At 56.1% G+C, this 25,470-nt stretch overlaps 3 protein-coding genes across 3 annotated transcripts; all 3 read left to right on the top strand.

The window, feature by feature from the left end:
- Positions 1-89: 89 nt before the first annotated feature.
- On the top strand, positions 90-6,944 carry LOC142088955 (protocadherin gamma-B5-like). Its single transcript, XM_075164832.1, has 2 exons — positions 90-211; positions 4,016-6,944. The coding sequence occupies exons 1-2, from the start codon at positions 90-92 to the stop codon at positions 6,942-6,944; spliced, it is 3,051 nt and encodes a 1,016-aa protein (XP_075020933.1).
- A 3,703-nt stretch (positions 6,945-10,647) lies between these two features.
- On the top strand, positions 10,648-13,329 carry LOC142088956 (protocadherin gamma-A2-like). The gene is made up of 2 exons (XM_075164833.1): positions 10,648-13,068; positions 13,264-13,329. The coding sequence occupies exons 1-2, from the start codon at positions 10,648-10,650 to the stop codon at positions 13,327-13,329; spliced, it is 2,487 nt and encodes an 828-aa protein (XP_075020934.1).
- A 4,752-nt stretch (positions 13,330-18,081) lies between these two features.
- LOC142088957 (protocadherin gamma-B5-like) lies at positions 18,082-25,457 on the top strand. Its single transcript, XM_075164834.1, has 3 exons — positions 18,082-18,102; positions 19,000-21,777; positions 25,311-25,457. The coding sequence occupies exons 1-3, from the start codon at positions 18,082-18,084 to the stop codon at positions 25,455-25,457; spliced, it is 2,946 nt and encodes a 981-aa protein (XP_075020935.1).
- The last annotated feature ends 13 nt before the right edge of the window (positions 25,458-25,470 follow it).

The raw sequence follows: 25,470 nt of genomic DNA on the forward strand, positions 1-25,470 counted from the left end.
GGTGAGCAGAGAAGCCTCCATGCGTGCATCCATGTTGTGATCCTTTTTGTTCGTGAGGAGAAGTTGTGTGCGCAACATTTCTTTCAGTGATGTCTCTCTGCAGAGGTAGCTTCCCTGTTGTGTCCTGTTTGAGCACGCTGAAGCATTCTGTCTGCACAGAGACAGGACAGGTGGATGAATTTGCTGTGGTACAGTTTGAAATGTCCGAAAGGTAGGTGTCAATGTTCAGTTTCTTCTAGTTGTTGGATGGGTCCCAAGTTGTGGTTCTGTGCATTTTCCTTTTCTTGTTGTCCAAAGAAATGACTTTGAGAACTGTGGCTGTGGTCATTGGAGTGAGCTCCTGCCACGTACTTTTTACCAACTGGATACTCTTCTTGTGTACCTACTACAGTTGACATAATCTGAAATGTTAAGCTAAGATTCCTTGACTTCTGTAGGTTTCATACTACTTCCTTGTTTCTTCTCCTGTTCTAAAACTGGGCCTCAGTTTGGCTGATAGTCCTTCAAAGTAGAGATCTGTTAAAATGATCAGGCTCGGGGAGCAGTTTCCATCCATACCTTGAAGGTGTACAGCTGCCAAGACAAAGACTTTGGGATACTGCTGTTTCCCTAAAACACTGCTGAAGGACATGCTCTTTCACTTGTGGCCGACATATGACCAAAAGTTGGGTATAGTCCATGGTGCAACTAAAGGCTGTGAATGCAGAGCAAGGAGGTGAGAGGCTGGCTTTGATCCATGAGGAGAGGTGGGTCAATGTGGTTTTGGCTGGGCAATGCTTTGATGCCAAGGCCTGTGCCATTTCTGCTGTGATCCTGGATTCCCTGTCCTGAAAGGCAGTGGTAGTCCTCTGACAATAAAGTATTTAAGCATAAGTGTGTACCTGGAATGATGATGTATGGGTGGAACAGCTTATAATTCCTGTGTGAAACCTCCTTTATCCATCTCTGTCTCCCTGGAACGTCGTGATGTGCAGTTTCTTCACAGTTGTAATTACACTTTCTTTCTGGCCTTTGTTTCCTGGAAGGTCGTGGTTCCTTTTCCCTGTTTGTGGACAGTGCTTTTGCTTTTGAAGCTGTGTGTTGTTTTGCAGTAAATACTCACTTCAGCCATGTAAGTGAGAATTTTAGGTGTGAGGAATATGAAGCAGAAGCTAAAAGAGATTTTCTTATAATTTCTCAGAAGTCTTAGGTTGAGAAAGAGGCCCATGACACGGTGTTTACACTTATGGCTTCATATTTGTGGGAGATGAGCAGGCCACATGAGCTGATGACAATTTCATAAACTGAACCCCCCTGCTCTGTAGTCCAGAGTAAGGCTTTAGGGCCTCACTTAGAGCTTGAGACCTCAATGACTTCTGGGTGCTCTGAGGGATGAAGTGAAGACCGAGCCATCGTGCCAGTGAGTTTCTCTGACACTTTGTCTTCTAATGCTTGCTTGCCATGCTTGTCTGATTTATGGTTTTGTTTTTCTTTACCTGGTCTGATATGTAGGTAGGTTTACTTGTAATTATCAGCATAGCTTCGTTAAGCGGTGTGCCCTGTGTTAGTACCTCTTGCTCATGCTGCAGCAGGTGTGAAAGGCTGAGATGTGAGGGTATCTTTGCATTCTGTTTTTATTGGGGGAATAGATTTAAACATGACATTAGTATAAGTCGTACCTCTGTGGAACAGTGCGTGATAATAGAGGGGAAGAGATTCCCCCTAAGCTGATGGCTTGATGACCCATTCTCTGTTGGGTGACCACTCCCCTTTTATTTTGGCCAATTATCATTGCTGTGCCTAGACTCCTTTTTCTTCTCAGAATGATGGTTAGCAGACAAAGGTACCTCCCTTCTTGGTGTGATCGTAGTGCATTGTCCTCTCATGATACATTTTTGCCAATTTTGAGAAGGTCAGAAGCAAACCTGCAAGTTGTGTAGGGTTGGAGAGAAGACAGGGGAGCTCTGTGTGTGAGCCTATAGAAGAACAGATGGTCATTTCCCTGCTTGTCATAGATAATACAACCGTGTGCTGCCTAATGGAGTACCATGCCATAGGAGTTGCTTCTGCTCAAGAAGTTTGGCCTAAGAAATGTTATTCCACCTGATCCGTTCATTTTTGTCTGTTTCTAACTCTTGCCTTGCTTGTTGTCATGAGCTAGAGCTCGACCTCAGGGTGTCTGATGAAATGGGGAAGGTCACATCTGCTCCAACTGTCTGAGTGCAGGGGCAGTTCCCGTACACACCTTTGATGTTTAGAGCTGTGAAGAGGAAGGCTTTCCTAGGCCTGCGTGTGCTCCCAGAGGCACACTGGTCTGTAGGGAAAGAAAGCAAAACCATCTCTAGTGCAGTCCTCAAAGTGTAGAGTGGCAACCCAGCCCAGCCAAGGTTTCCATGAACTGACTGGGAGTCAGTGGGAGAACGCGTGCAGGGTGTCCCCTACGTGGACCCCCATAACATGGTGGCCACTCAATTGGAGAGACATGGGTTTGACAGATGGACTGTTAGAGGGAGAAGAAACTGTGTGGATGGCCGTGTCCAAAGAGTTATCGTTGAGTTATCGTTTCCAAGTGGAAACCAGTAACCTGTGGTGTTCCTCAAGGGTCCGTACTGGGACCAGCACTATTTAGTATTTTCCTGAATGACATAGACAGTGGGATTGAGTGCACGCTGAGCAAGTTTGCAGATAACACCAAGCTGAGTGGTGCAGCTGATTTGCTAGAGGGAAGGGATGCCGTCCAGAGGGACCTTGAAAGGCTGGAGAAGTGGGCCTGTGCAAACGTCATGAACCCAAGGGCAAGGTCCTGCACGTGGGTTGGGGCAACCCCCAGTTTCCATACAGACTGTGGGATGAATGGATTGAGGGCAGCCCTGCAGAGAAGGACTTGGAGGTACTGGTGGGTGACAAATGGGACATGAGCTGGCCATGTGCACTTGCTGCCCAGGAAGGCAATCATATCCTAGGCGTGGTGCTTCTCTCCCTCTGCTCTGCTTTCATGAGACTCCACCTGGAGTATTGTGTGCAGCTCTGGGGCCCATACTACAAGAAAGATATGGACCTGTTCCTGTAGGTTCTTCCGGCTGGAGAAGGCTCTGGGGAGTCCTTATGGCTGCTTTTCAATATAGAAAGCGGGCTTATAAGAAAGAGGGAGAGTGCCTTTTTACCAGGGCCTGTCGTGACAGGACAAGCGGCAATGGTTTTAAACGGAACGAGGGTAGGTTTAGATTGGACATAAAGAAATGTTTTATGAGAAGGGTTGTGAGACCTGGAAGAGCTTGCCCAGGTAAGTTGTGGATGCGCCATCACTTGAAGTGCTCAAGGTCAGGTTAGACGGGGCTTTGAGCAACGTGACCTGGTGAAGGATGTCCCTGCCCATGGCAGAGTGGTTGGAATAGGTGATCTTTAAAGGTTCCTTCCAACCTAAACCATTCCTTGGTTCTGTGAAAGGCTCGATGTGGCTTTGCACTTTCCCATTGTCAGCCCCTTATGTATGGAGATGCAAAAGAAGGAACTTTCGTGAATCAGAATCAGACTAATAAAGGTTATTCTGTTATCTTAGCATAGAGCTATACACATTACCTTTAGGGTGATATAATTCTCAGTGTAATTGTTCTGCTCCCTACAAGAAAAATCAACAGTGGGACGAACGTCAGAGGCAGACATGAGCAAAAGGAAGAAATGTAGGGAAGATGGAAACCCTTTGCAGCTCTGGCATGACAGGATTGCAATGACTTTTGCTTCATTGTGTTTCTGATTTCGTATTGGTTACTCCCACACGAATATTTCCTTCCTGATATTCGTCCCAGGTAAGGATAGCAGAATTGAAAATAAAGTCTTCCGCACCTATGAAATTGTGTATTGCTCTTATACTTCCCTTTAGACTTTATTAAGAGCAGCTTTATTACTCTGCCACGAATATTTACTACTGACTGTTCATTGTGAGTCAAGGAGATGACCTAAAAGTACCCGACAGCGTGTCTGGTTTAAACGCCTTGGGAGCTGCATTAAGCAAGTGCCTCCGAGTATTTCGCATTAGAATAAGGAATTTTCCTGAATTTAATAAAGGAGACACCCCAGAAATACAGCCCCGCAGCAACGGCCGAAGCCCGCGCCGCTGCGAGCGCGGCCATCAGCCGGCTGCGGTGGCGTCGCGGCGCCTCCGGGTGCCGCTGTTGGCCGACGCGGAGCGGCGCCGGAACGGGAGCTGGCGCCGGAGCCGGCGCAGCGTCCTGCCCCCGCAGGCTGCTCGCTCGCACGGCGCCGGCCAGAGCGGCAGCGGCACGGGCAGCAGAGGCGAGAGGCGGCGCGGCGCGGGGAGCAGCGGCGTCCGAGCCGGCGCCGAGCTCGCTGCCCTCCGGCGGCCCCTGCGCTCGCTGCGGAGAGTGGCTGGAAGGGAGGGAGGGCAGCGGCAGCGGCAGCGGCAGGAGAGAGGAGCGCGGCGAGCGCTGCCGAGCATGGCGGGCAGGCAGAGGCAGAGCCGCGGGCGAGCGGCCGGGCGAGTGGTGCTGCCCGCTTTGCTGCTGTGCTTGTGGTGCCAGGCGGCGGCGGAGCGGATCCGCTACGCCATCCCCGAGGAGCTGGGCAGAGGCTCGCTGGTGGGGCCGCTGGCGCGGGACCTGGGGCTGAGCCCGGCGGAGCTGCCGGCACGCAAGCTGCGGCTCAGCGCGGAGAAGCAATACTTCGGCGTGAGCGGGGAGAGCGGGAACCTGTACGTGAGCGAGAGGCTGGACCGGGAGGAGATGTGCGGCGAGTCGGCGTCCTGCTCCGTCAGCTTCGAGGCGCTGGTGCAGAACCCGCTGAACGTTTTCCACGTCGAGGTGGCCATCCAGGACGTCAACGACAATTCCCCGACCTTCAGCAAAGCTGCTCTGCACCTCGAGATCGGTGAATGGACGCTTCCCGGGGCGCGTTTTCCGCTGGAGATGGCCCGAGACGCCGACGTGGGCAGCAACTCGCTGCTGACTTACCAGCTCACCGGCAACCCGTCCTTCACTCTGGCCGTGAAGGAGAGCCCCGATGGAAGCAAGCAGCCGGAATTAGTGCTGGAGAGAGCGCTGGACCGGGAGAAGCAGAGCTCCTTTGAGCTGGTACTGACGGCGGTGGATGGCGGGGACCCCGTGAGGTCCGGGACTGTCCAGGTTCGCGTCAATGTGACGGACGCCAACGACAACGCGCCCGTGTTCGGCAAAAGCGTCTACGAGGCGCGAGTGCGGGAGAATGTGCCGGCGGGGTGGCTGGTGCTGCGGGTGCGAGCCACGGATGCGGACGCGGGCTCCAACGGGCGGGTCTCCTACTCCTTCGGCAACGTCCCGGACGGCGTCCGCGCCTTGTTCAGCGTCGAGAGCGACAGCGGCGAGGTGAGGACGGCGGGGCCCCTCGACTTCGAGGAGAAGAGCAAATACAGCTTCAGCCTGGAGGCGAGGGACGGCGGCGGTCTGGTGGCTCACTGCAAGGTGCAGATAGACATCACGGACGAGAACGACAACGCGCCCGACATCACGCTGCTGTCGGTGTCGAGCCCCGTGCCCGAGGACGCGCCGTCCGGCACGGTGGTGGCCCTGGTGAAAGTGCGGGACCGGGACTCCGGGGAGAACGGTCAGGTGTGGTGCGAGCTGTCGGGCGAGGCGCCGCTGTCGATCGTGGCGTCGTCGGGCGGCTCGTACAAGGTGGTGACGGCGAGCGCGCTGGACCGGGAGCAGGCGGCCGAGCACCGGGTGACGGTGGTGGCCAGGGACCAGGGCAGCCCGGCGCTGTCCAGCCGCGCGGCGCTGGTGCTGGAGGTGTCGGACGTGAACGACAACGCGCCGGTGTTCGAGGAGGCCGCCTACAGCGCCTACGTGGCGGAGAACAACGCGGCGGGCGCGCCGGTGCTGCGCGTGCGCGCGCGGGACGCGGACGCGGGCGCCAACGGGCGCGTGAGCTACTGGCTGGCGGGCGGCAGCGCGGGCGCGGCGGGCGCGGCGGCGTACGTGTCGGTGGAGGCGCGGAGCGGCGCGGTGTACGCGCAGCGCTCCTTCGACTACGAGCAGTGCCGCGAGTTCGCGGTGGCGGTGCGGGCGCAGGACGGCGGGGCGCCGGCGCGGAGCTCGACGGCGACGGTGCGCGTCTTCGTGCTGGACCGCAACGACAACGCGCCGCGGGTGCTGTGGCCGGCGGCGGGCGCGGGAGCGGCGGGGAGCGCGAGGGCGGCGGGCGCGGCGGCGGGCGCGGCGGCGGCGCCGTTCGAGGTGGTGCCGCGGTCGGCCGCGGCCGGGTACCTGGTGGCCAAGGTGGTGGCGGTGGACGCGGACGCGGGGCGCAACGCGTGGCTGTCGTACGAGCTGGTGCAGGCGGCGGAGCCGGCGCTGTTCCGCGTGGGGCTGCACAGCGGCGAGGTGCGGACGGCGCGGGCCGTGTCGGATCGGGACGCGGCGAAGCAGCGGCTGGTGGCCGTGGTGAAGGACCACGGGCAGCCGGCGCTGTCGGCCACGGCCACGCTGCACGTGGTGCTGGCCGAGAGCTTGCAGGAGGCGCTGCCGGAGCTGAGCGAGCGGGCGGCGGGCGCCGACTCGCCGGCGGAGCTGCAGTTCTACCTGGTGCTGGCGCTGGCGCTCCTCTCCGCCCTGTTCCTGCTGAGCGTGGCGCTGGCCGTGCTGGCGCGGGTGCGCCGGGCCGGGCCGCCCGCCGTCCTGCGCTGCCTGGGCGCGCAGCGCTTCTCCGTGGCCGGCGCCGCCTTCCCGGCCGACTTCTGCGAGGGCACCTTGCCCTACTCCTACAACCTGTGCGTGGCGCCGGGCCGCGCCGTCGCCGAGGGCGCTTGGCTGCCGCCGCCGCCGCCGCTGCCCAGCCTGCCGGCGGAGGAGCTTGTGGGCGGGGAGCCCTGCGGAAAGCGGAGCCCGAGCAGCAGCGCCGGCGCGGGAGAGCCGCCCGCGGACCCCGATGCACCGCAGGTCTGTGAGCCCGCGCTCTCTCGCTCTTTTCCTTGAGCCTTTCTGAGGCGCCGTCCCTATTCTGCTGTTTTTTTCCCGGGTGGTGTGGATGGGGATGCTGGTCCGTGTCTCCGTGAAGGAATGAAGAAAGGAAGGAGTATCCCCCTTCCACTCCGAGCAGGCAGCTAGCGGCGGCAGTTCGTGGTCCTTCGCTGGTCACAGGTTCAGCTGAGAGCTTTTGACTACAACCCTCGTATGAGTTAGTAACGGTGAACGCGGTAAATTAATGACTGTGCATGACGGAGTCGGGAAAATGTGATGGACTCTTGGTGTGGGAGATTTTTCCTTCCTGATCGGTTTTTTCCCAAACTGATGTGCTTGGACCTGATGATGGCTGGATGCAAAATCGTTGCTTAATGCTGTTTCCCAAAGGAAAAGTGCGTGCGGCTCCATGAATGGAGAAGTTACAGATTGTTCCTCCCTAGTGAATGCTCCCCCCTTCCGCCGAGTGCCCCCTCATTTTTTGCAGGAAGGCAGCTGCAGAAATGGCAGCATTAATGGGATGGATAAATTTTATCCAGGCATGATTTTTCCGAGTTCTTTGTGCAGTTATTTCTCATTTCTTTTTCCTGGGTGGTAGTTCCCTCTTTTTTACCGTTCATACACAGGCGAAGGTGTAGAATGAGATCTCAAGAAAAAAATAATCGCCTTTTGTATTTCAAAGCCTGCCTTCTTTTTGAATCCCCCTTTTCCCTTTGTTTAACGTGAAGAGTTTCTTTATGTTGGATTTTTTTTTTCGATCCCCTTTTCCCAAAGAGAGGTGCTTGGACCTGGTTGATCACGTAGACAGGGGAATACTGAACCGAGGAACTCGGTCTCTCAGCCACTTTTTGCAATAGTTGTTGTGCCTGCGCCTCTCTCTTACCAGGAGAGGCTGTTTCCGTCCTAAGAACGTATCTAAAACGACAAAAGGAGAGCAGTTAGGCCCTTGGAAAAAGTCCATTTACATATTTACTAATGGTCTGCATAGTTTAGGGTGTGCAGCTGTACTTGTCTTCTCCTGCCATCCTACAGTATTTTGTAGAAAAGGTGTCCTGCCAACATGAAGGTTCTAGGATTAGCTGAACGCTTTACTAACAAGCATCAATCTTTTACACCGTGATTTCTGAGAAAATGAAAGGCCCTTCCTGGTGGTTCAAGCTATCGAATTACTTGGTTAAATGTAAATGTGTATAAACTATACAACCCTAAAGTTATGTGGCTTATTACAAAGGAAAATCACCTATGAATGTCCGTTAACTTTCCTTTCTCAGTATTAGCTGCATCTTTAGGTCTTCCAAGAGTTCATGGTGTAGTCATTAGTTCAGTGAGTTCACCAAAGCATTGCATTGCTCTCATCCCATTCTAAAATACTGTCGAGTGTTGTGGTTTAACCCCAGCCGGCCACTGAGCACCACGCAGCCGCTCGCTCACTCCCCCACAATGGGACGGCAGAGAGAATCAGAAGGGTGAAAGTGAGAAAACTCGTGGGTTGAGATAAAGACAGTTTAATAGGTAAAGCAAAAGCCGCGTGCGCAAGCAAAGCAAAACAAGGAATTCATTCACTGCTTCCCATCGGCACGCAGGTGTTCAGCCATCTCCGGGAAAGCAGGGCTCCATCACGCGTAATGGTTACTTGGGAAGACAAACGCCATCACTCCGAGCGTCCCCCGCCTCCTTCTTCTTCGCCCAGCCTTATATGCTGAGCATGATGTCATATTGTATGGAATAGCCCATTGGCCAGCTGGGCCAGCCGTCCCGGCCCCGCTCTCTCCCAGCCACCCACACACCTGGCAGGGCACGGGAGGACGATGAAAAGTCCTTGATTAGCATAAAAACTACTTAGCAACAACTAAAACATCAGTGTGTTATCAACATTATTCTCATACTACATCCAAAACACAGCACTATACCAGTTAATAGGAAGAACATCAACTCCATCCCAGCTGAAACCAGAACATCGAGAATAGACGAATAATGGGAAAATAGACGCACAAGAAAAATGTGGAGCAAACCAAAGCTGTCGGATGGCTGAAATCCCCCCATTTTGCTAGTGTGGGCCACAGAATGGGCACAGGAGCAAAGGCAGGTGTACCCGTTTTTCTTCTTGCAAAGCCATTTTCCGCGCAGTTTGCGGGGAGCCGAGCAGATGATTCTGGCCAGGTTCACTGCAGGTGCTTCCTGCCTCCTGGGTAGTTGTAGTACAATCAGCGCGAAGTGATGAAGTGACCTGTAGCGTGAAACCGGTGTGGGTGGGAGAGAATGATTTTCGAGCAGTAGGGGAGCCTCCTCCTGTACTGTGTTCCCAGGAAGGTCTTCTGGGGAGAAATCCCTGAGCCCGTGGCAAGTGCCTGAGCAACCCCACCTCCTCCTCAGGAGCTGTACGGGCTTAGGGGGCTTAGATTCTCCGTTGATTGACCCCACCTCCTTCAGCCATAAATGTCTGATCTCAGTCAGTGCTCGTGGAGTAGTTAAATGGAGCGTGCTCCATATGAACTGAAGTATTTAACGAAAAATTCCTGCTGCTTCGATTAATGAGTCTGATAGGTCTGGTTCTCCCTGGGGCGGGTCTGAATATCATAGTTTGTATTTCAGAAACTGTTTCCTTAGGCATTGAAGCTAGACAGCTACAAAAAAATCGTGGTAGAGCTTGTGCTTTTGGACTAACGGGCTACGACTCGTAATACTCTGCACGTCATATTACGAAAAAATATTTTACTTGACATATATTGCCATTACCACTTCGTTTTTCCCGTGCGGTAGAAATACCACGCCCGCGAAAGGCCTCTGCCTTCCTCCTGGTTGGGATCGCCTTGACGAAAAAGAAGGATGATGTCGCACCATTAAAGAAAAGCACGGCTTAGAGAAAGGCCAATGCAGGAAATCACCGGTCTCCATTTGAGGGGGGATCTCCATTGCTGCCTTGGGCTATTGGTCGGGATGTGGGGAATTAATGTGGCTGTATGACGCAGCTTTGATCTGCAGAAAGGGTGAGGGAAAAGTAATTCAAGCACGACTGCTACAAAAAGCTGCGCAATTCGTGGTGGAGACTGTGCTTTCGGACTAATGGGATAAGGCTGGCAGTATTTTACACGTCGTATATTACTTGACATAAATCGCCATTACCACTTCATTTTTTGCGTGTGGTAGAAATTCCACGCCCGCGGAAGGCCTGTGCCTTCCTCCTGGCTGGGATCGCCTCGAGGATCAAAGAAGAGGTGGGCTCGGGAAAAGGCCGCGCAGGAGGTCACCGCTGGACGGGCCCCGCTGTCTCCGTGGCGACGGTGCCGTCCCCGCGAGCTGTCCGTGGGAAAGGCAGGGCGGGCAGCGCTGGGCAGCGCTCGGTGCCTGCAGTGCCGGGAGGAGGCTGCGGGCGCCGCTGTTGACCGAGGAGGAGCGAGAGGAAGGCCGGAGCGCTGCAGGCAGCCCCGCCCGCTGCGGCCCGGCTCGTTCGCTCGCTGTCTGTCTGGCTCGGCGGCCGGGCTGTCTGCGAGCGTCCCCGCGGTGCGGAGCCGTGCTGCAGCGAGGCAGAGGGACCGGCGGCAGCGGCCGGCAGCGGCGAGCCGGAGCCGGAGCGGCAGCAGGAGCCGGAGCCGGAGCGGCAGCGGCAGCGGCAGCGGGAGCGAGAGCCGGGTCGGCAGAGCCGGAGCGGGAGCCGGGTCGGCGGTGGGCGGCGGGGAGCTGCCGGCGGTGGTGCTGGGCCGGCGGGGCCGCGGCGGCGATGTGCGCGGCGGGGAGGCGCTGGGGCCGGCGGGAGCGAGCCCTGCTGTGGTGCGCCCTGGTGGCGGCGTGGGAGGCGGCGTGGGGGCAGCTGCGCTACTCGCTTCCCGAGGAGATGCCGAAGGGCTCGTTCGTGGGCGACGTGGCCAAGGACCTGGGGCTGGAGCTGCCGGCGCTCCGCGACAGCGGCGTCCGCATCTTGGACAGAGGTAGGACGCAGTATTTCGCTCTGCACGGGAAGACGGGACATTTAGTGACGGCGGAGAGGATAGACAGAGAGCAGCTGTGCCGGCTGGTGGAGCAATGCGTGCTGCGCTGTGAGGTGATAGTGGAGGGGGAAATGCAGGTCTACGGAATCGAAGTGGAGATCACGGACATTAACGACAACGCGCCCAGCTTCCGAGAGGCAGAAACGGAGCTGAGAATGAGCGAGACGACAGCCCCGGGGTCGCGTTTACCCCTGCGGGATGCGCAGGACCCGGACGTGGGCCGGAATTCTGTGCAGAGCTACGCGCTGAGCGGCGACGAGCACTTCTCGCTGGCCGTGCAGGCGGGCCCCGGCGGGGATCAGCGTCCCGAGCTGGTGCTGGCGAAGGCGCTGGACCGGGAGAAGGCGGCGTTTCACGAGCTGGTGCTGAGGGCGAGCGACGGCGGAGAGCCGGCGCGGACGGGCACGGCGCGGATCCGCGTGGCGGTGCTGGACGCGAACGATAACGCGCCCGTGTTCAGCCAGGCGGAGCACACGGTGCGCGTGCCGGAGGACGTGCCCGTGGGCTCCGCCCTCGTCACCCTCACGGCCACCGACGCCGACGAGGGGCTGAACGGGAACGTGAAATACAGTTTTAAGAAAATTTCAGATCGGGCGTCGGAACTTTTTCACCTGGACTCTGAGACAGGAGAAATATTCGTTAAAGACGATTTGGACTTTGAAGAAATCTCCTCACATGAACTTGACGTTGAGGCACATGATGGCGGGGGCCTTTTAGATACGGCGAAAGTCGTGATCACATTGACAGATGTGAACGACAACGCGCCCGAACTGAGAGTGTCGTCGGCGCTGAGCGCGATCTCTGAGGACGCGCCGTCGGGGACAGTGGTGGCCCTGCTGCACGTGCAGGACCGGGACTCGGGGGCGAACGGCGAGGTGCGGTGCTCGCTGGACAGGGGCGTCCCATTCCGGCTGGAGAAGTCCTTCGAGGACTACTACCGCGTGGTGACGACGAGGGAGCTGGACCGGGAGGAGGTGGCGGAGTACAACGTGACGGTGCGGGCGGCGGACGGCGGGTCGCCGGCGCTGTGGAGCAGCGCGGTGCTGGCGCTGCGCGTGCTGGACGTGAACGACAACGCGCCGGTGTTCGCGGAGGCGCGCTACAGCGCCCGGCTGCCCGAGAACAACGCGGCGGGCGCGCTGGTGCTGACGGTGCGGGCGACGGACGCGGACTGGGGGCAGAACGCGCGCGTGCGGTACCGGCTGTCGGAGGGGCGGGTGCGGGGCGCGCCGCTCTCGTCCTACGTGTCGGTGCAGGCGGAGACGGGCGCGCTGTACGCGCTGCGCTCCTTCGACTACGAGGAGGTGCGCGAGGTGGGGCTGTGGGTGCGGGCGGAGGACGGCGGCGCGCCGGCGCGGAGCAGCAACGTGTCGGTGCGGCTCGTGATCGTGGACGAGAACGACAACGCGCCGCAGGTGCTGTACCCGCCGGCGGCGGCGGCGGCGGCGGCGGCGGCGGGCGCGGGCTGGGCGGGCGTGGAGCTGGCGCCGCGCTCGGCGGAGCCCGGGGCGCTGGTGGCCAAGGTGGTGGCGGTGGACGCGGACGCGGGGCAGAACGCGTGGCTGTCGTACGAGCTGGCCAAGGCGACGGAGCCGGGGCTGTTCCGCGTGGGGCTGCACAGCGGCGAGGTGCGCACGGCGCGCTCCCCGCTGGCCCGCGACGCGGCGCGGCAGAGCCTGGTGGTGGTGGTGAAGGACCACGGGCGGCCGGCGCTGTCGGCCACGGCCACGCTGACGGTGGTGCTGGCCGAGAGCGTGGCCGAGCTGCTGTGGGAGCTGGGCAGCGCGGCGGCGGCGCCGGGCGAGCCGGCCGGCAGCCTGACGCGGTGGCTGGTGGTGGCCGTGGCGGCCGTGTCCTGCCTCTTCCTCGCCTTCCTGCTGCTGCTGCTGGCGCTGCGCCTGCGGCGCTGGCGCCGCTCGCAGCTGCTGCCGGCGGGCAGCGGCGCCCTGCGCGGCGTGCCGGCCTCGCACTTCGTGGGCATCGACGGCGTCCGCGCCTTCCTGCACTCCTACTCGCACGAGGTGTCGCTCACCGCCGACTCGCGCAAGAGCCAGCTCCGCTTGTCGGGCGGCAGCTGCTGCGACACGCTCCCGGCCCGGCCGCCGCCCGACGAGCCCGCGCCGCTACTCGGGGAGGACCCCGCCGCTGCCCCGGTGAGTTCCTCTGGCGCGACCTTCTCCGCGACACTTGGCTCTGCCGCTTCCGTGCCCTTTCCGCGCCGTGGGCTGCGTCCTGCGCAGGGCCGAGGGTTGGTGTCGGGGAAGGCGAAGCTTCGCTGAGCAGCGCGCTTTGTGCTGGTGCCTCTTGCTCCCGGGAGGTGAGCGTGGGGTTGTGGCTCCGTGTTGCAGTTGGTGTGGGAGGCAGGAGAAGCGGGGCTGCTGTTGGCTGGAACTGGGCAACAACTGATCCCTTGACGAGGTCTGTCTGCCTGTTATGGAGATGAAAGAGAATCGTAAAAGTTGTGACTATTTAAGAAAGTCTCTGTGTGGCTGCGTGTGAAGGGCTAGTGGAGGAAATATTTTTTGCTGATTCCCCATCTTTTAAGGTTGACTTATTGCAGAAGGAGCTGGGTTTGTCTTGACTTGAAAATACATGTTATAGCAAGAGCCATACGAGGGCGGGAGGGGAGAGACTGAAGGTGCGGGAGGAGACACGAGGAGGGGATGTTCCCCCTCTGCAGATGTTCACTGACCCAGTCTCTCCTGGAGGACCTCTCTTTTACTTTTACAATCTTGATGTTTCTTCCCAGAAGACCAGTGAGCAGACACTTCTGTACAGACAATCTGCAGTACACAGATGTAAAGATATCTATGTGAAGTGGTTGCGTCATCCTTCTGCATGTTGAAGAGAAATGGTCTGCATAACTGGCCCTTTGATGACAAGTGCTTGCAAATTATGAGGGTCAAAGAACCTCATGCAAGTTGTGAAGAGTTGGAGATGAGAGTCATGGGAGCTGTACGTGAGGGGCTGTTGAAGGACACAAGAGAGATGGTTTGCTCCTTTCCCTCTTCAGTGCCCAGCTGTAGGGTCATGCAATGCGAGTTTCATCTTCCCAAGTAAGTTTGGCCGAAGACACGTTTTTCCAGCCGTATTGGGAGCCCTGGGAGGTGCCTCCTGTGTGTTTGCAGGTTGTCGTGATATATTCAACCGACAACTTAATTCTATACTTAGATAGTGCGATAATGGGATATTTGGGAGGAGCCAACTGATGATTCATTCCCTACTAAAGACCTGAATTATGTGCCTATCCTAAGAGCCATAAACCAGAAAAGTATGTTGTGATCCCTTCCTTTCTGCAGGTGTTAACTTCTTGCCTTGCTCGTTGTAATGATCTGAAGGTGGGCCGATGTCTCTGGTAATGTGTGGAAGATCATATCTGTAACATTTGTCTATGTGCTTTCATGTTTCCAGCTGTAAAGCGGAAGACTTTCATAGACATCTTTCCTTAAAATGTCATTGGAAGAAATGCTCTTGCTTGTCACATACACCTGGTGAGAAGTCAACTCTTATCCATGGTAAGGAGAAGTTGTCTGAGCAACTTTTCCTTGGGTGGAGTCTCTCTGCAAATGATGAAGATCATTGACAGCCATGCACTCTGTGAAGGGTTAGAGGAGAGTCTTTGGGGTGCTGTGTGTGAGGAGGTGCTGGTGGAGACATGGCACGTGTTTTGTCGATTTCCAGGGTTTAGTGTTGGCCTTCTGAAAATGAGTCTAGCGGTGTCTAATATTTTGATAAGGCCAAGTTTGGGTTCATCAGTTTGCTTTCCTGTTGCATGATGTTTCCTGTGAATGGTAGTTATCAGGCATAGATGTAATGCATGAATAGTGGCAGTGTCACATACCTTCCAAATAGCCCATGTGCTGAAGAAGGGTGACGTTGCCTTTGAGTTGATACTTTGATGACTGGGTCTTTAATTGAGCGGCTTATTGCTTATGCCCTTTATAACGTTTTACCTTTGTTCAAAGTAATGGTAGGAGCAGAAAAATCTCTGTGCAGGCATCCGTGTTGTGATCCTTGGGATGCGAGAAGTTGTGCGTGCAACATTTCTTTTAATGGTGTCTGTCTGCCGAGGTAGCTTTCCTGTTGTGTGATGTTTGGACAGGGAGAAGGGTTCTGTCTGCACAGAGACAGGGCAGGTGGAAGAGTTCACTGGGGTATAGTTTGAAATGTCTAAAAGGTTGGTGCAAAGGTAGAGTTTGTCCTAACTGTCAGATGAAGCCCACAGTTGTGGTTCCACGCATTTTCCTTTTCTTATTGTCCATGGAAATGACTTTGAGAACTGTGGCTATGATCTTCGGTGTGGGCTCCTGTGTGAGTCTCCTGTGTACTTGTTAGCAGCTAGTTACCTTTGTTGTGTACCTACGCCAATTGACACAATCTGAAATGCAAGCTATGAATCATACACTTCTGTGGATTTCCCATTCTTGCCTTTTTTTGTCAGGGTTGCTTCATTGTGCCTGGCAATCCTGAAAACACTAAAAGATCTCTCATAATTATCAGGTTGGGAGAGCAGTTTCCATCCCTACCTTGAAGGTGTACAGCTGCCAAGACAAGGTCTGTGATAAACTTATGCTTCCCTAAAACGTCACTGAATGAAATGCTCTTTTGCCTGTGGCTGACATATAGCCAAAAGTTGGGTATTGTCAGTGGTGCAACTAAAGGCTGCGAATGCAGAGCAAGGAAGACGAGGGGGTGGATTCGGACCATGAAAAGAGGTGGGTCAATGTGGTTTTGGCTGGGCAATGGTTTGATTTCATGCCTTGTGCCAAGGCCTGTGCCATTCATGTTGTGATCCTAGCTTCGCTGTCCATAAAGGCAATGGTAGTCCTCTGACAATGATGAAGTGTTTGTGCAATAACTGTGCATGGGGAATGGTCCTCCTGCTGGTGGAGGAGCTTTTCAGCGGGGACACCTGTGGGAAGTGGATGACAATCCTCTGACAAATTTGTCTGCAAGCAATCGCCATGGAAGTGGAAATATGCTCCAGGGGTACTATTTCTAGAAATTGTTGTGTGAAACATCATTTTTCCACCTGTATGACCTTGTAAGAGTGTGATGTAGAGTGTCATCGTGGTTGTATTAAGCTTTTCCCAGCCTTGACCAACCTTCAGACTTTATTAACAGCTCTTGCTCTTATGAAGGAAGTGCCAATGTTTTGTCAGTATTAGAATTGATGTGAATGTAGGGGATGGGAGGGAATTTTTGACAGGAATTTCTGGGTTTGGGGCTTGTTCTTTGAAGCATGTGTGAGGAAGTTACTCAATTTATGCACTGTCATGTTGGATACAGCTTTTCCTGTGAATGGTAGTTATTGGGCATAGACGTCAACATTGCATTAACAGTTGCAGAGTCACGTATCTTCCAAATTGGCCGTGTGCTGAGGAAGAATGATGGTGTCTTTGAGCTGATAGTGACAACTGAGTCTTTAACTGAGCTGCATATCGCTTATGCCCTTTAGAACATTTTATGTTTCCTGAAATGAGTGTGATGAGCAGAGAAGTCTCTATGAGTGCATCCATGTTGTGATCCTTTTTGTCCGTGAGGAGAAGTTGTGTGCGCAACATTTCTTTCAGTGATGTCTTCTCTGCAGAGGTAGCTTCCCTGTTGTGTCCTGTTTGAGCACGCTGAAGCATTCTGTCTGCACAGAGACAGGGCAGGTGGATGAATTTGCTGTGGTACAGTTTGAAATGTCTGAAAGGTAGGTGTCAATGTTCAGTTTCTCCTAGTTGTTGGATGGGTCCCAAGTTGTGGTTCTGTGCATTTTCCTTTTCTTGTTGTCCAAAGAAATGACTTTGAGAACTGTGGCTGTGGTCATTGGAGTGAGCTCCTGCCACGTACTTTTTACCAACTGGATACTCTTCTTGTGTACCTACTACAGTTGACATAATCTAAAATGTTAAGCTAAGATTCCTTGACTTCTGTAGGTTTCATACTACTTTCTTGTTTCTTCTCCTGTTCTAAAACTGGGCCTCAGTTTAGGGCTGATAGTCCTTCAAAGTAGAGATCTGTTAAAATTATCAAGCTCGGGGAGCAGTTTCCATCCATACCTTGAAGGTGTACAGCTGCAAAGACAAAGACTTTGGGGTACTTCTGTTTCCCTAAAACACTGCTGAAGGACATGCTCTTTCACTTGTGGCCGACATATGACCAAAAGTTGGGTATAGTCCATGGTGCAACTAAAGGCTGTGAATGCAGAGCAAGCAGGGTGAGAGGCTGGCTTTGAACCATAATAAGAGGTGGGTCAATGTGGTTTTGTCTGGGCAATGATTTGATGCCTAGAATCCTTCTTCATTCATGTGCCTTGAATCCTTCTTTTTCTTCTCAGAATGATGGTTAGCAGGCAAAGGTACCTCCCTTCTTGGTGTGATCACAGTGCATTGTCCCCTCATGATATGTTTTTGCCAATTTTGAGAAGGTCAGAAGCAAACCTGCAAGTTGTGTAGGGTTGGAGAGAAGACAGGAGAGCTCTGTGTGTGAGCCTATAGAAGAACAGATGGTCATTTCCCTGCTTGTCATAGATAATACAACCGTGTGCTGCCTAATGGAGTACCATGCAATTGGAGTTGCTTCTGCTCAAGAAGTTTGGCCTAAGAAATGTTATTCCACCTGATCGGTTCATTTTTGTCTGTTTCTAACTCTTGCCTTGCTTGTTGTCATGACTAGAGCTCGACCTCAGGGTGTCTGATGAAATGGGGAAGGTCACATCTGTTCCAATTGTCTGAGTGCAGGGGCAGTTCCCGTACACACCTTTGATGTTTACAGCTGTGAAGGGGAAGGCTTTCCTAGGCCTGCGTGTGCTCCCAGAGGCACACTTGTCTGTAGGGAAAGAAAGCAAAACCATCTCTAGTGCAGTCCTCAAAGTGCAGAGTGGCAACCCAGCCCAGCCAAGGTTTCCATGAACAGACCGGGGGTGAGTGGGAGAATGTGTGGAGGGTATCCCCCGTAACACGGTGGCCACTCAATTGGAGAGACATGGGTTTGACAGATGGACTGTTAGATGGAGAAGGAACTGTGTGGATGGCTGTGTCCAAAGAGTTATCGTTGAGTTATCGTCCGTACTGGGACCAGTGCTATTTAGTATCTTCATGAATGAAATAGAAAGCGGGCTTCTAAGAAAGACTGAGAGAGCCTTTTTACCAGGGCCTGTCGTGACTTGACAAGGGGCAATGGTTTTGAACTCAACGAGGGTAGGTTTAGATTGGAAATAAAGAAGAAATGTTTTAAGGGGAGGGTTGTGAGACACTGGAACGTGTTGTCCAGGTAAGTTGTGGATGCGCCATCACTGAAAGTGCTCAAGGTCAGGTTGGATGGGGCTTTGAGCAACGTGACCTGGTGAAGGATGTCCCTGCCCATGGCATAGTTGTTGGAATAGGTGATCTTTAAAGGTCCCTTCCAACCTAAACCATTCCATGTCGAAAGACTCGATGTGGCTTTGCACTTTCCCATTGTCAGCGCCTTATGTATGGAGATGCAAAAGAAGGAACTTTAGTGAATCAGAATCAAACTAATAAAGGTTATTCTGTTATCTTAGTATAGAGCTATACACATTACCTTCGGGGTGATAAATTTCTCAGTGTAATTGTTCTGCTCCCTACAAGAAAAATCAACAGTGGGACGAACGTCAGAGGCAGACATGAGCAAAAGGAAGAAATGTAGGGAAGATGGAAGCCCTTTGCAGGTCTGGCATGACAGGATTGCAATGACTTTTGCTTCATTCTGTTTCTGATTATGTATTGATTACTCCCACACGAATATTTCTTCTTGATATTTGTCGCAGGTCAGGAAAGCAGAATTGAAAATAAAGTCTTCCGCAGGTTTCTTGAGAGTTTATTAAGGGCAGCTGAGTTCTTTATTGCTCTGCCACGAATATTTACTACTGACTCTTCATTGTGAGTCAAGGAGATGACCTAAAAGTACCCGACAGCGTGTCTGGTTTAAACGCCTTGGGAGCTGCATTAAGCAAGTGCCTCCGAGTATTCCGCATTAGAATAAGGAATTTTCCTGATTTTAATAAAAGAGAGACCCCAGAAATGCAGCCCCGCAGCAGCGGCCGAAGCCCGCCCCGCTGAGAGCGCGGCCGTCAGCTGGCTGCGGTGGCGTCGCGGCGCCTCCGGGTGCCGCTGTTGGCCGACGCGGAGCGGCGCCGGCGCCGGAGCCGGCGCAGCGTCCTGCCCCCGCAGGCTGCTCGCTCGCACGGCGCCGGCCAGAGCGGCAGCGGCACGGGCAGCAGAGGCGAGAGGCGGCGCGGCGCGGGGAGCAGCGGCATCCGAGCCGGCGCCGAGCTCGCTGCCCTCCGGCGGCCCCTGCGCTCGCTGCGGAGAGTGGCTGGAAGGGAGGGAGGGCAGCGGCAGCGGCAGCGGCAGGAGGGAGGAGCGCGGCGAGCGCTGCCGAGCATGGCGGGCAGGCAGAGGCAGAGCCGCGGGCGAGCGGCCGGGCGAGTGGTGCTGCCCGCGTTGCTGCTGTGCTTGTGGTGCCGGGCGGCGGCAGAGCGGATCCGCTACGCCATCCCCGAGGAGCTGGGCAGAGGCTCGCTGGTGGGGCCGCTGGCGCGGGACCTGGGGCTGAGCCCGGCGGAGCTGCCGGCACGCAAGCTGCGGGTGGCGGCTGCCGCTAAAAGGCAGCTGAAATACTTCACGGTGAGCGGGGAGAGCGGGAACCTGTACGTGAGCGAGAGGCTGGACCGGGAGGAGATGTGCGGCGAGTCGGCGTCCTGCTCCGTCAGCTTCGAGGCGCTGGTGCAGAACCCGCTGAACGTTTTCCACGTCGAGGTGGCCATCCAGGACGTCAACGACAACGCGCCGCGCTTCCTGCAAGACAATTTCCAGCTGGAGATCAACGAGTTGACTTCTCCCGGCGCCCGTTTTTACTTGGGCGTAGCCGAAGACGCGGACGTGGGCAGCAACTCGCTGCAGGGCTACGAGCTGGAGGCCAACGCGTACTTCGCGGTGGAGGTGAGGGAGAGCCAGGACGGCAGCAAATTCGCGGAGCTGGTGCTGCGCCGCGCGCTGGACCGGGAGAGTGAGCAGAGCCTGCGGTTGGTGCTGACGGCGGTGGACGGCGGCGAGCCGCCCCGGAGCGGCACCGCCCAGCTCTGCATCAACGTCACCGACGCCAACGACAACCCTCCCGTGTTCGCGCAGGACCGGTACCGCGCGAGCCTGCGGGAGGACGCGCCGCCGGGCTCGCCAGTGCTGAACGTGTCCGCCTCCGACGCCGACGCCGGCACCAACGCCCGCATCACCTACGGCTTCGGGAAAATGCCGGCCAAGGTGCTTCAGAAGTTCGTGGTGGACGCGGAGACGGGGGCCATCACGCTGCAAGAGGCGCTGGACTTCGAGGACACGCGAGCGTTCAGCCTGGCCGTGGAGGCCAGGGACGGGGGCGGTCTGGTGGCGCACTGCAAGGTGGAGGTGGAGGTGCTGGATGTGAACGACAACGCGCCCGACATCACGCTGCTGTCAGTGTCGAGCCCCGTGCCCGAGGACGCGCCGTCCGGCATGGTGGTGGCCCTCCTGAACGTGAACGACCCGGACTCCGGGGAGAACGGTCAGGTGTGGTGCGAGCTGTCGGGCGAGGCGCCGCTGTCGATCGTGGCGTCGTCGGGCGGCTCGTACAAGGTGGTGACGGCGAGCGCGCTGGACCGGGAGCAGGCGGCCGAGCACCGGGTGACGGTGGTGGCCAGGGACCGGGGCAGCCCGGCGCTGTCCAGCCGCGCGGCGCTGGTGCTGGAGGTGTCGGACGTGAACGACAACGCGCCGGTGTTCGAGGAGGCCGCCTACAGCGCCTACGTGGCGGAGAACAACGCGGCGGGCGCGCCGGTGCTGCGCGTGCGCGCGCGGGACGCGGACGCGGGCGCCAACGGGCGCGTGAGCTACTGGCTGGCGGGCGGCAGCGCGGGCGCGGCGGGCGCGGCGGCGTACGTGTCGGTGGAGGCGCGGAGCGGCGCGGTGTACGCGCAGCGCTCCTTCGACTACGAGCAGTGCCGCGAGTTCGCGGTGGCGGTGCGGGCGCAGGACGGCGGGGCGCCGGCGCGGAGCTCGACGGCGACGGTGCGCGTCTTCGTGCTGGACCGCAACGACAACGCGCCGCGGGTGCTGTGGCCGGCGGCGAGCGCGGGGGCGGCGGGGGGCGCGGGGGCGGCGGGCGCGGGGGCGGCGCCGTTCGAGGTGGTGCCGCGGTCGGCCGCGGCCGGGTACCTGGTGGCCAAGGTGGTGGCGGTGGACGCGGACGCGGGGCGCAACGCGTGGCTGTCGTACGAGCTGGTGCAGGCGGCGGAGCCGGCGCTGTTCCGCGTGGGGCTGCACAGCGGCGAGGTGCGGACGGCGCGGGCCGTGTCGGAGCGGGACGCGGCGAAGCAGCGGCTGGTGGCCGTGGTGAAGGACCACGGGCAGCCGGCGCTGTCGGCCACGGCCACGCTGCACGTGGTGCTGGCCGAGAGCTTGCAGGAGGCGCTGCCGGAGCTGAGCGAGCGGGCGGCGGGCGCCGACTCGCCGGCGGAGCTGCAGTTCTACCTGGTGCTGGCGCTGGCGCTCCTCTCCGCCCTGTTCCTGCTGAGCGTGGCGCTGGCCGTGCTGGCGCGGGTGCGCCGGGCCGGGCCGCCCGCCGTCCTGCGCTGCCTGGGCGCGCAGCGCTTCTCCGTGGCCGGCGCCGCCTTCCCGGCCGACTTCTGCGAGGGCACCTTGCCCTACTCCTACAACCTGTGCGTGGCGCCGGGCCGCGCCGTCGCCGAGGGCGCTTGGCTGCCGCCGCCGCTGCCCAGCCTGCCGGCGGAGGAGCTTATGGGCGGGGAGCCCTGCGGGAAGCGGAGCCCGAGCAGCAGCGCCGGCGCGGGAGAGCCGCCCGCGGACCCCGACGCACCGCAGGTCTGTGAGCCCGCGCTCTCTCGCTCTTTTCCTTGAGCCTTTCTGAGGCGCCGTCCCTATTCTGCTGTTTTTTTCCCGGGTGGTGTGGATGGGGATGCTGGTCCGTGTCTCCGTGAAGGAATGAAGAAAGGAAGGAGTATCCCCCTTCCACTCCGAGCAGGCAGCTAGCGGCGGCAGTTCGTGGTCCTTCGCTGGTCACAGGTTCAGCTGAGAGATTTTGACTACAACCCTCGTATGAGTTAGTAACGGTGAACGCGGTAAATTAATGACTGTGCATGACGGAGTCGGGAAAATGTGATGGACTCTTGGTGTGGGAGATTTTTCCTTCCTGATCGGTTTTTTCCCAAACTGATGTGCTTGGACCTGATGATGGCTGGATGCAAAATCCTTGCTTAATGCTGTTTCCCAAAGGAAAAGTGCGTGCGGCTCCATGAATGGAGAAGTTACAGATTGTTCCTCCCTAGTGAATGCTCCCCCCTTCCGCCGAGTGCCCCCTCATTTTTTGCAGGAAGGCAGCTGCAGAAATGGCAGCATTAATGGGATGGATAAATTTTATCCAGGCATGATTTTTCCGAGTTCTTTGTGCAGTTATTTCTCATTTCTTTTTCCTGGGTGGTAGTTCCCTCTTTTTTACCGTTCATACACAGGCGAAGGTGTAGAATGAGATCTCAAGAAAAAAATAATCGCCTTTTGTATTTCAAAGCCTGCCTTCTTTTTGAATCCCCCTTTTCCCTTTGTTTAACGTGAAGAGTTTCTTTATGTTGGATTTTTTTTTTTCGATCCCCTTTTCCCAAAGAGAGGTGCTTGGACCTGGTTGATCACGTAGACAGGGGAATACTGAACCGAGGAACTCGGTCTCTCAGCCACTTTTTGCAATAGTTGTTGTGCCTGCGCCTCTCTCTTACCAGGAGAGGCTGTTTCCATCCTAAGAACATATCTAAAACGACAAAACGAGAGCAGTTAGGCACTTGGAAAAAGTCCATTTACATATTTACTAATGGTCTGCATAGTTTAGGGTGTGCAGCTGTACTTGTCTTCTCCTGCCATCCTACAGTATTTTGTAGAAAAGGTGTCCTACCAACATGAAGGTTCTAGGATTAGCTGAACGCTTTACTAACAAGCATCAATCTTTTACACCGTGATTTCTGAGAAAATGAAAGGCCCTTCCTGGTGGTTCAAGCTATCGAATTACTTGGTTAAATGTAAATGTGTATAAACTATACAACCCTAAAGTTATGTGGCTTATTAAAAAGGAAAATCACCTATGAATGTCCGTTAACTTTCCTTTCTCAGTATTAGCTGCATCTTTAGGTCTTCCAAGAGTTTCATGGTGTAGTCATTAGTTCAGTGAGTTCACCAAAGCATTGCATTGCTCTCATCCCATTCTAAAATACTGTCGAGTGTTGTGGTTTAACCCCAGCCGGCCACTGAGCACCACGCAGCCGCTCGCTCACTCCCCCACAATGGGACGGCGGAGAGAATCAGAAGGGTGAAAGTGAGAAAACTCGTGGGTTGAGATAAAGACAGTTTAATAGGTAAAGCAAAAGCCGCGTGCGCAAGCAAAGCAAAACAAGGAATTCATTCACTGCTTCCCATCGGCACGCAGGTGTTCAGCCATCTCCGGGAAAGCAGGGCTCCATCACGCGTAATGGTTACTTGGGAAGACAAACGCCATCACTCCGAGCGTCCCCCGCCTCCTTCTTCTTCGCCCAGCCTTATATGCTGAGCATGATGTCATATTGTATGGAATAGCCCATTGGCCAGCTGGGCCAGCCGTCCCGGCCCCGCTCTCTCCCAGCCACCCACACACCTGGCAGGGCACGGGAGGACGATGAAAAGTCCTTGATTAGCATAAAAACTACTTAGCAACAACTAAAACATCAGTGTGTTATCAACATTATTCTCATACTGCATCCAAAACACAGCTCTATACCAGTTAATAGGAAGAACATCAACTCCATCCCAGCTGAAACCAGAACATTGAGAATAGACGAATAATGGGAAAATAGACGCACAAGAAAAATGTGGAGCAAACCAAAGCTGTCGGATGGCTGAAATCCCCCCATTTTGCTAGTGTGGGCCACAGAACGGGCACAGGAGCAAAGGCAGGTGTATCCGTTTTTCTTCTTGCAAAGCCATTTTCCGCGCAGTTTGCGGGGAGCCGAGCAGATGATTCTGGCCAGGATCACTGCAGGTGCTTTCTGCCTCCTGGGTAGTTGTAGTACAATCAGCGCGAAGTGATGAAGTGACCTGTAGCGTGAAACCGGTGTGGGTGGGAGAGAATGATTTTCGAGCAGTAGGGGAGCCTCCTTCTGTACTGTGTTCCCAGGAAGGTCTTCTGGGGAGAAATCCCTGAGCCCGTGGCAAGTGCCTGAGCAACCCCACCTCCTCCTCAGGAGCTGTACGGGCTTAGGGGGCTTAGATTCTCCGTTGATTGGCCCCACCTCCTTCAGCCATAAATGTCTGATCTCAGTCAGTGCTCGTGGAGTAGTTAAATGGAGCGTGCTCCATATGAACTGAAGTATTTAACGAAAAATTCCTGCTGCTTCGATTAATGAGTCTGATATGTCTGGTTCTCCCTGGGGCGGGTCTGAATATCATAGTTTGTATTTCAGAAACTGTTTCCTTAGGCATTGAAGCTAGACAGCTACAAAAAAAATCGTGGTAGAGCTTGTGCTTTTGGACTAACGGGCTACGACTCGTAATACTCTGCACGTCATATTACGAAAAAATATTCTACTTGACATATATTGCCATTACCACTTCGTTTTTCCCGTGCGGTAGAAATACCACGCCCGCGAAAGGCCTCTGGCTTGCTCCTGGTTGGGATCACGTTGATGAAAAGGAAGGATGATGTCGCACCGTTAAAGAAAAGCACGGCTTAGAGAAGGGCCAATGCAGGAAATCGCCAGTCACCATTTGAGGGGGGATCTCCATGGCTGTCTTGGGCTATTGGTCGGGATGTGGGAAATTAATGTGGCTGTATGACGCAGCTTTGATCTGCAGAAAGGGTGAGGGAAAAGTAATTCAAGCACGACTGCTACAAAAAGCTGCGCAATTCGTGGTGGAGACTGTGCTTTCGGACTAATGGGATAAGGCTGTCAGTATTTTACATGTCATATATTACTTGACATATATAGCCATTACCACTTCATTTTTTGCGTGTGGTAGGAATTCCACGCCCGCGGAAGGCCTGTGCCTTCCTCCTGGCTGGGACCACCTCGAGGATCAAAGAAGAGGTGGGCTCGGGAAAGGGCCGCGCAGGAGGTCACCGCTGGACGGGCCCCGCTGTCTCCGTGGCGACGGTGCCGTCCCCGCGAGCTGTCCGTGGGAAAGGCAGGGCGGGCAGCGCTGGGCAGCGCTCGGTGCCTGCAGTGCCGGGAGGAGGCTGCGGGCGCCGCTATTGACCGAGGAGGAGCGAGAAGAAGGCCGGAGCGCTGCAGGCAGCCCCGCCCGCTGCGGCCCGGCTCGCTCGCTCGCTCGCTGGCTGGCTCGGCGGCCGGGCGGTCTGCGAGCGTCCCCGCGGTGCGGAGCCGTGCTGCAGCGGGGCGGAAGGGCCGGCGGCAGCGGCCGGCAGCGGCGAGCCGGAGCCGGAGAAGGAGCCGGAGCCGGAGAAGGAGCCGGAGCCGGAACGGCAGCGGGAGCCGGAGCTGGAGCCGGGTCGGCGTGAGCGGCGGTGAGCTGCCGGCGGTG

The sequence above is a fragment of the Calonectris borealis genome, chromosome 15 (genome assembly GCF_964195595.1).
Source record: "Calonectris borealis chromosome 15, bCalBor7.hap1.2, whole genome shotgun sequence".
NCBI lineage: Eukaryota > Metazoa > Chordata > Aves > Procellariiformes > Procellariidae > Calonectris > Calonectris borealis.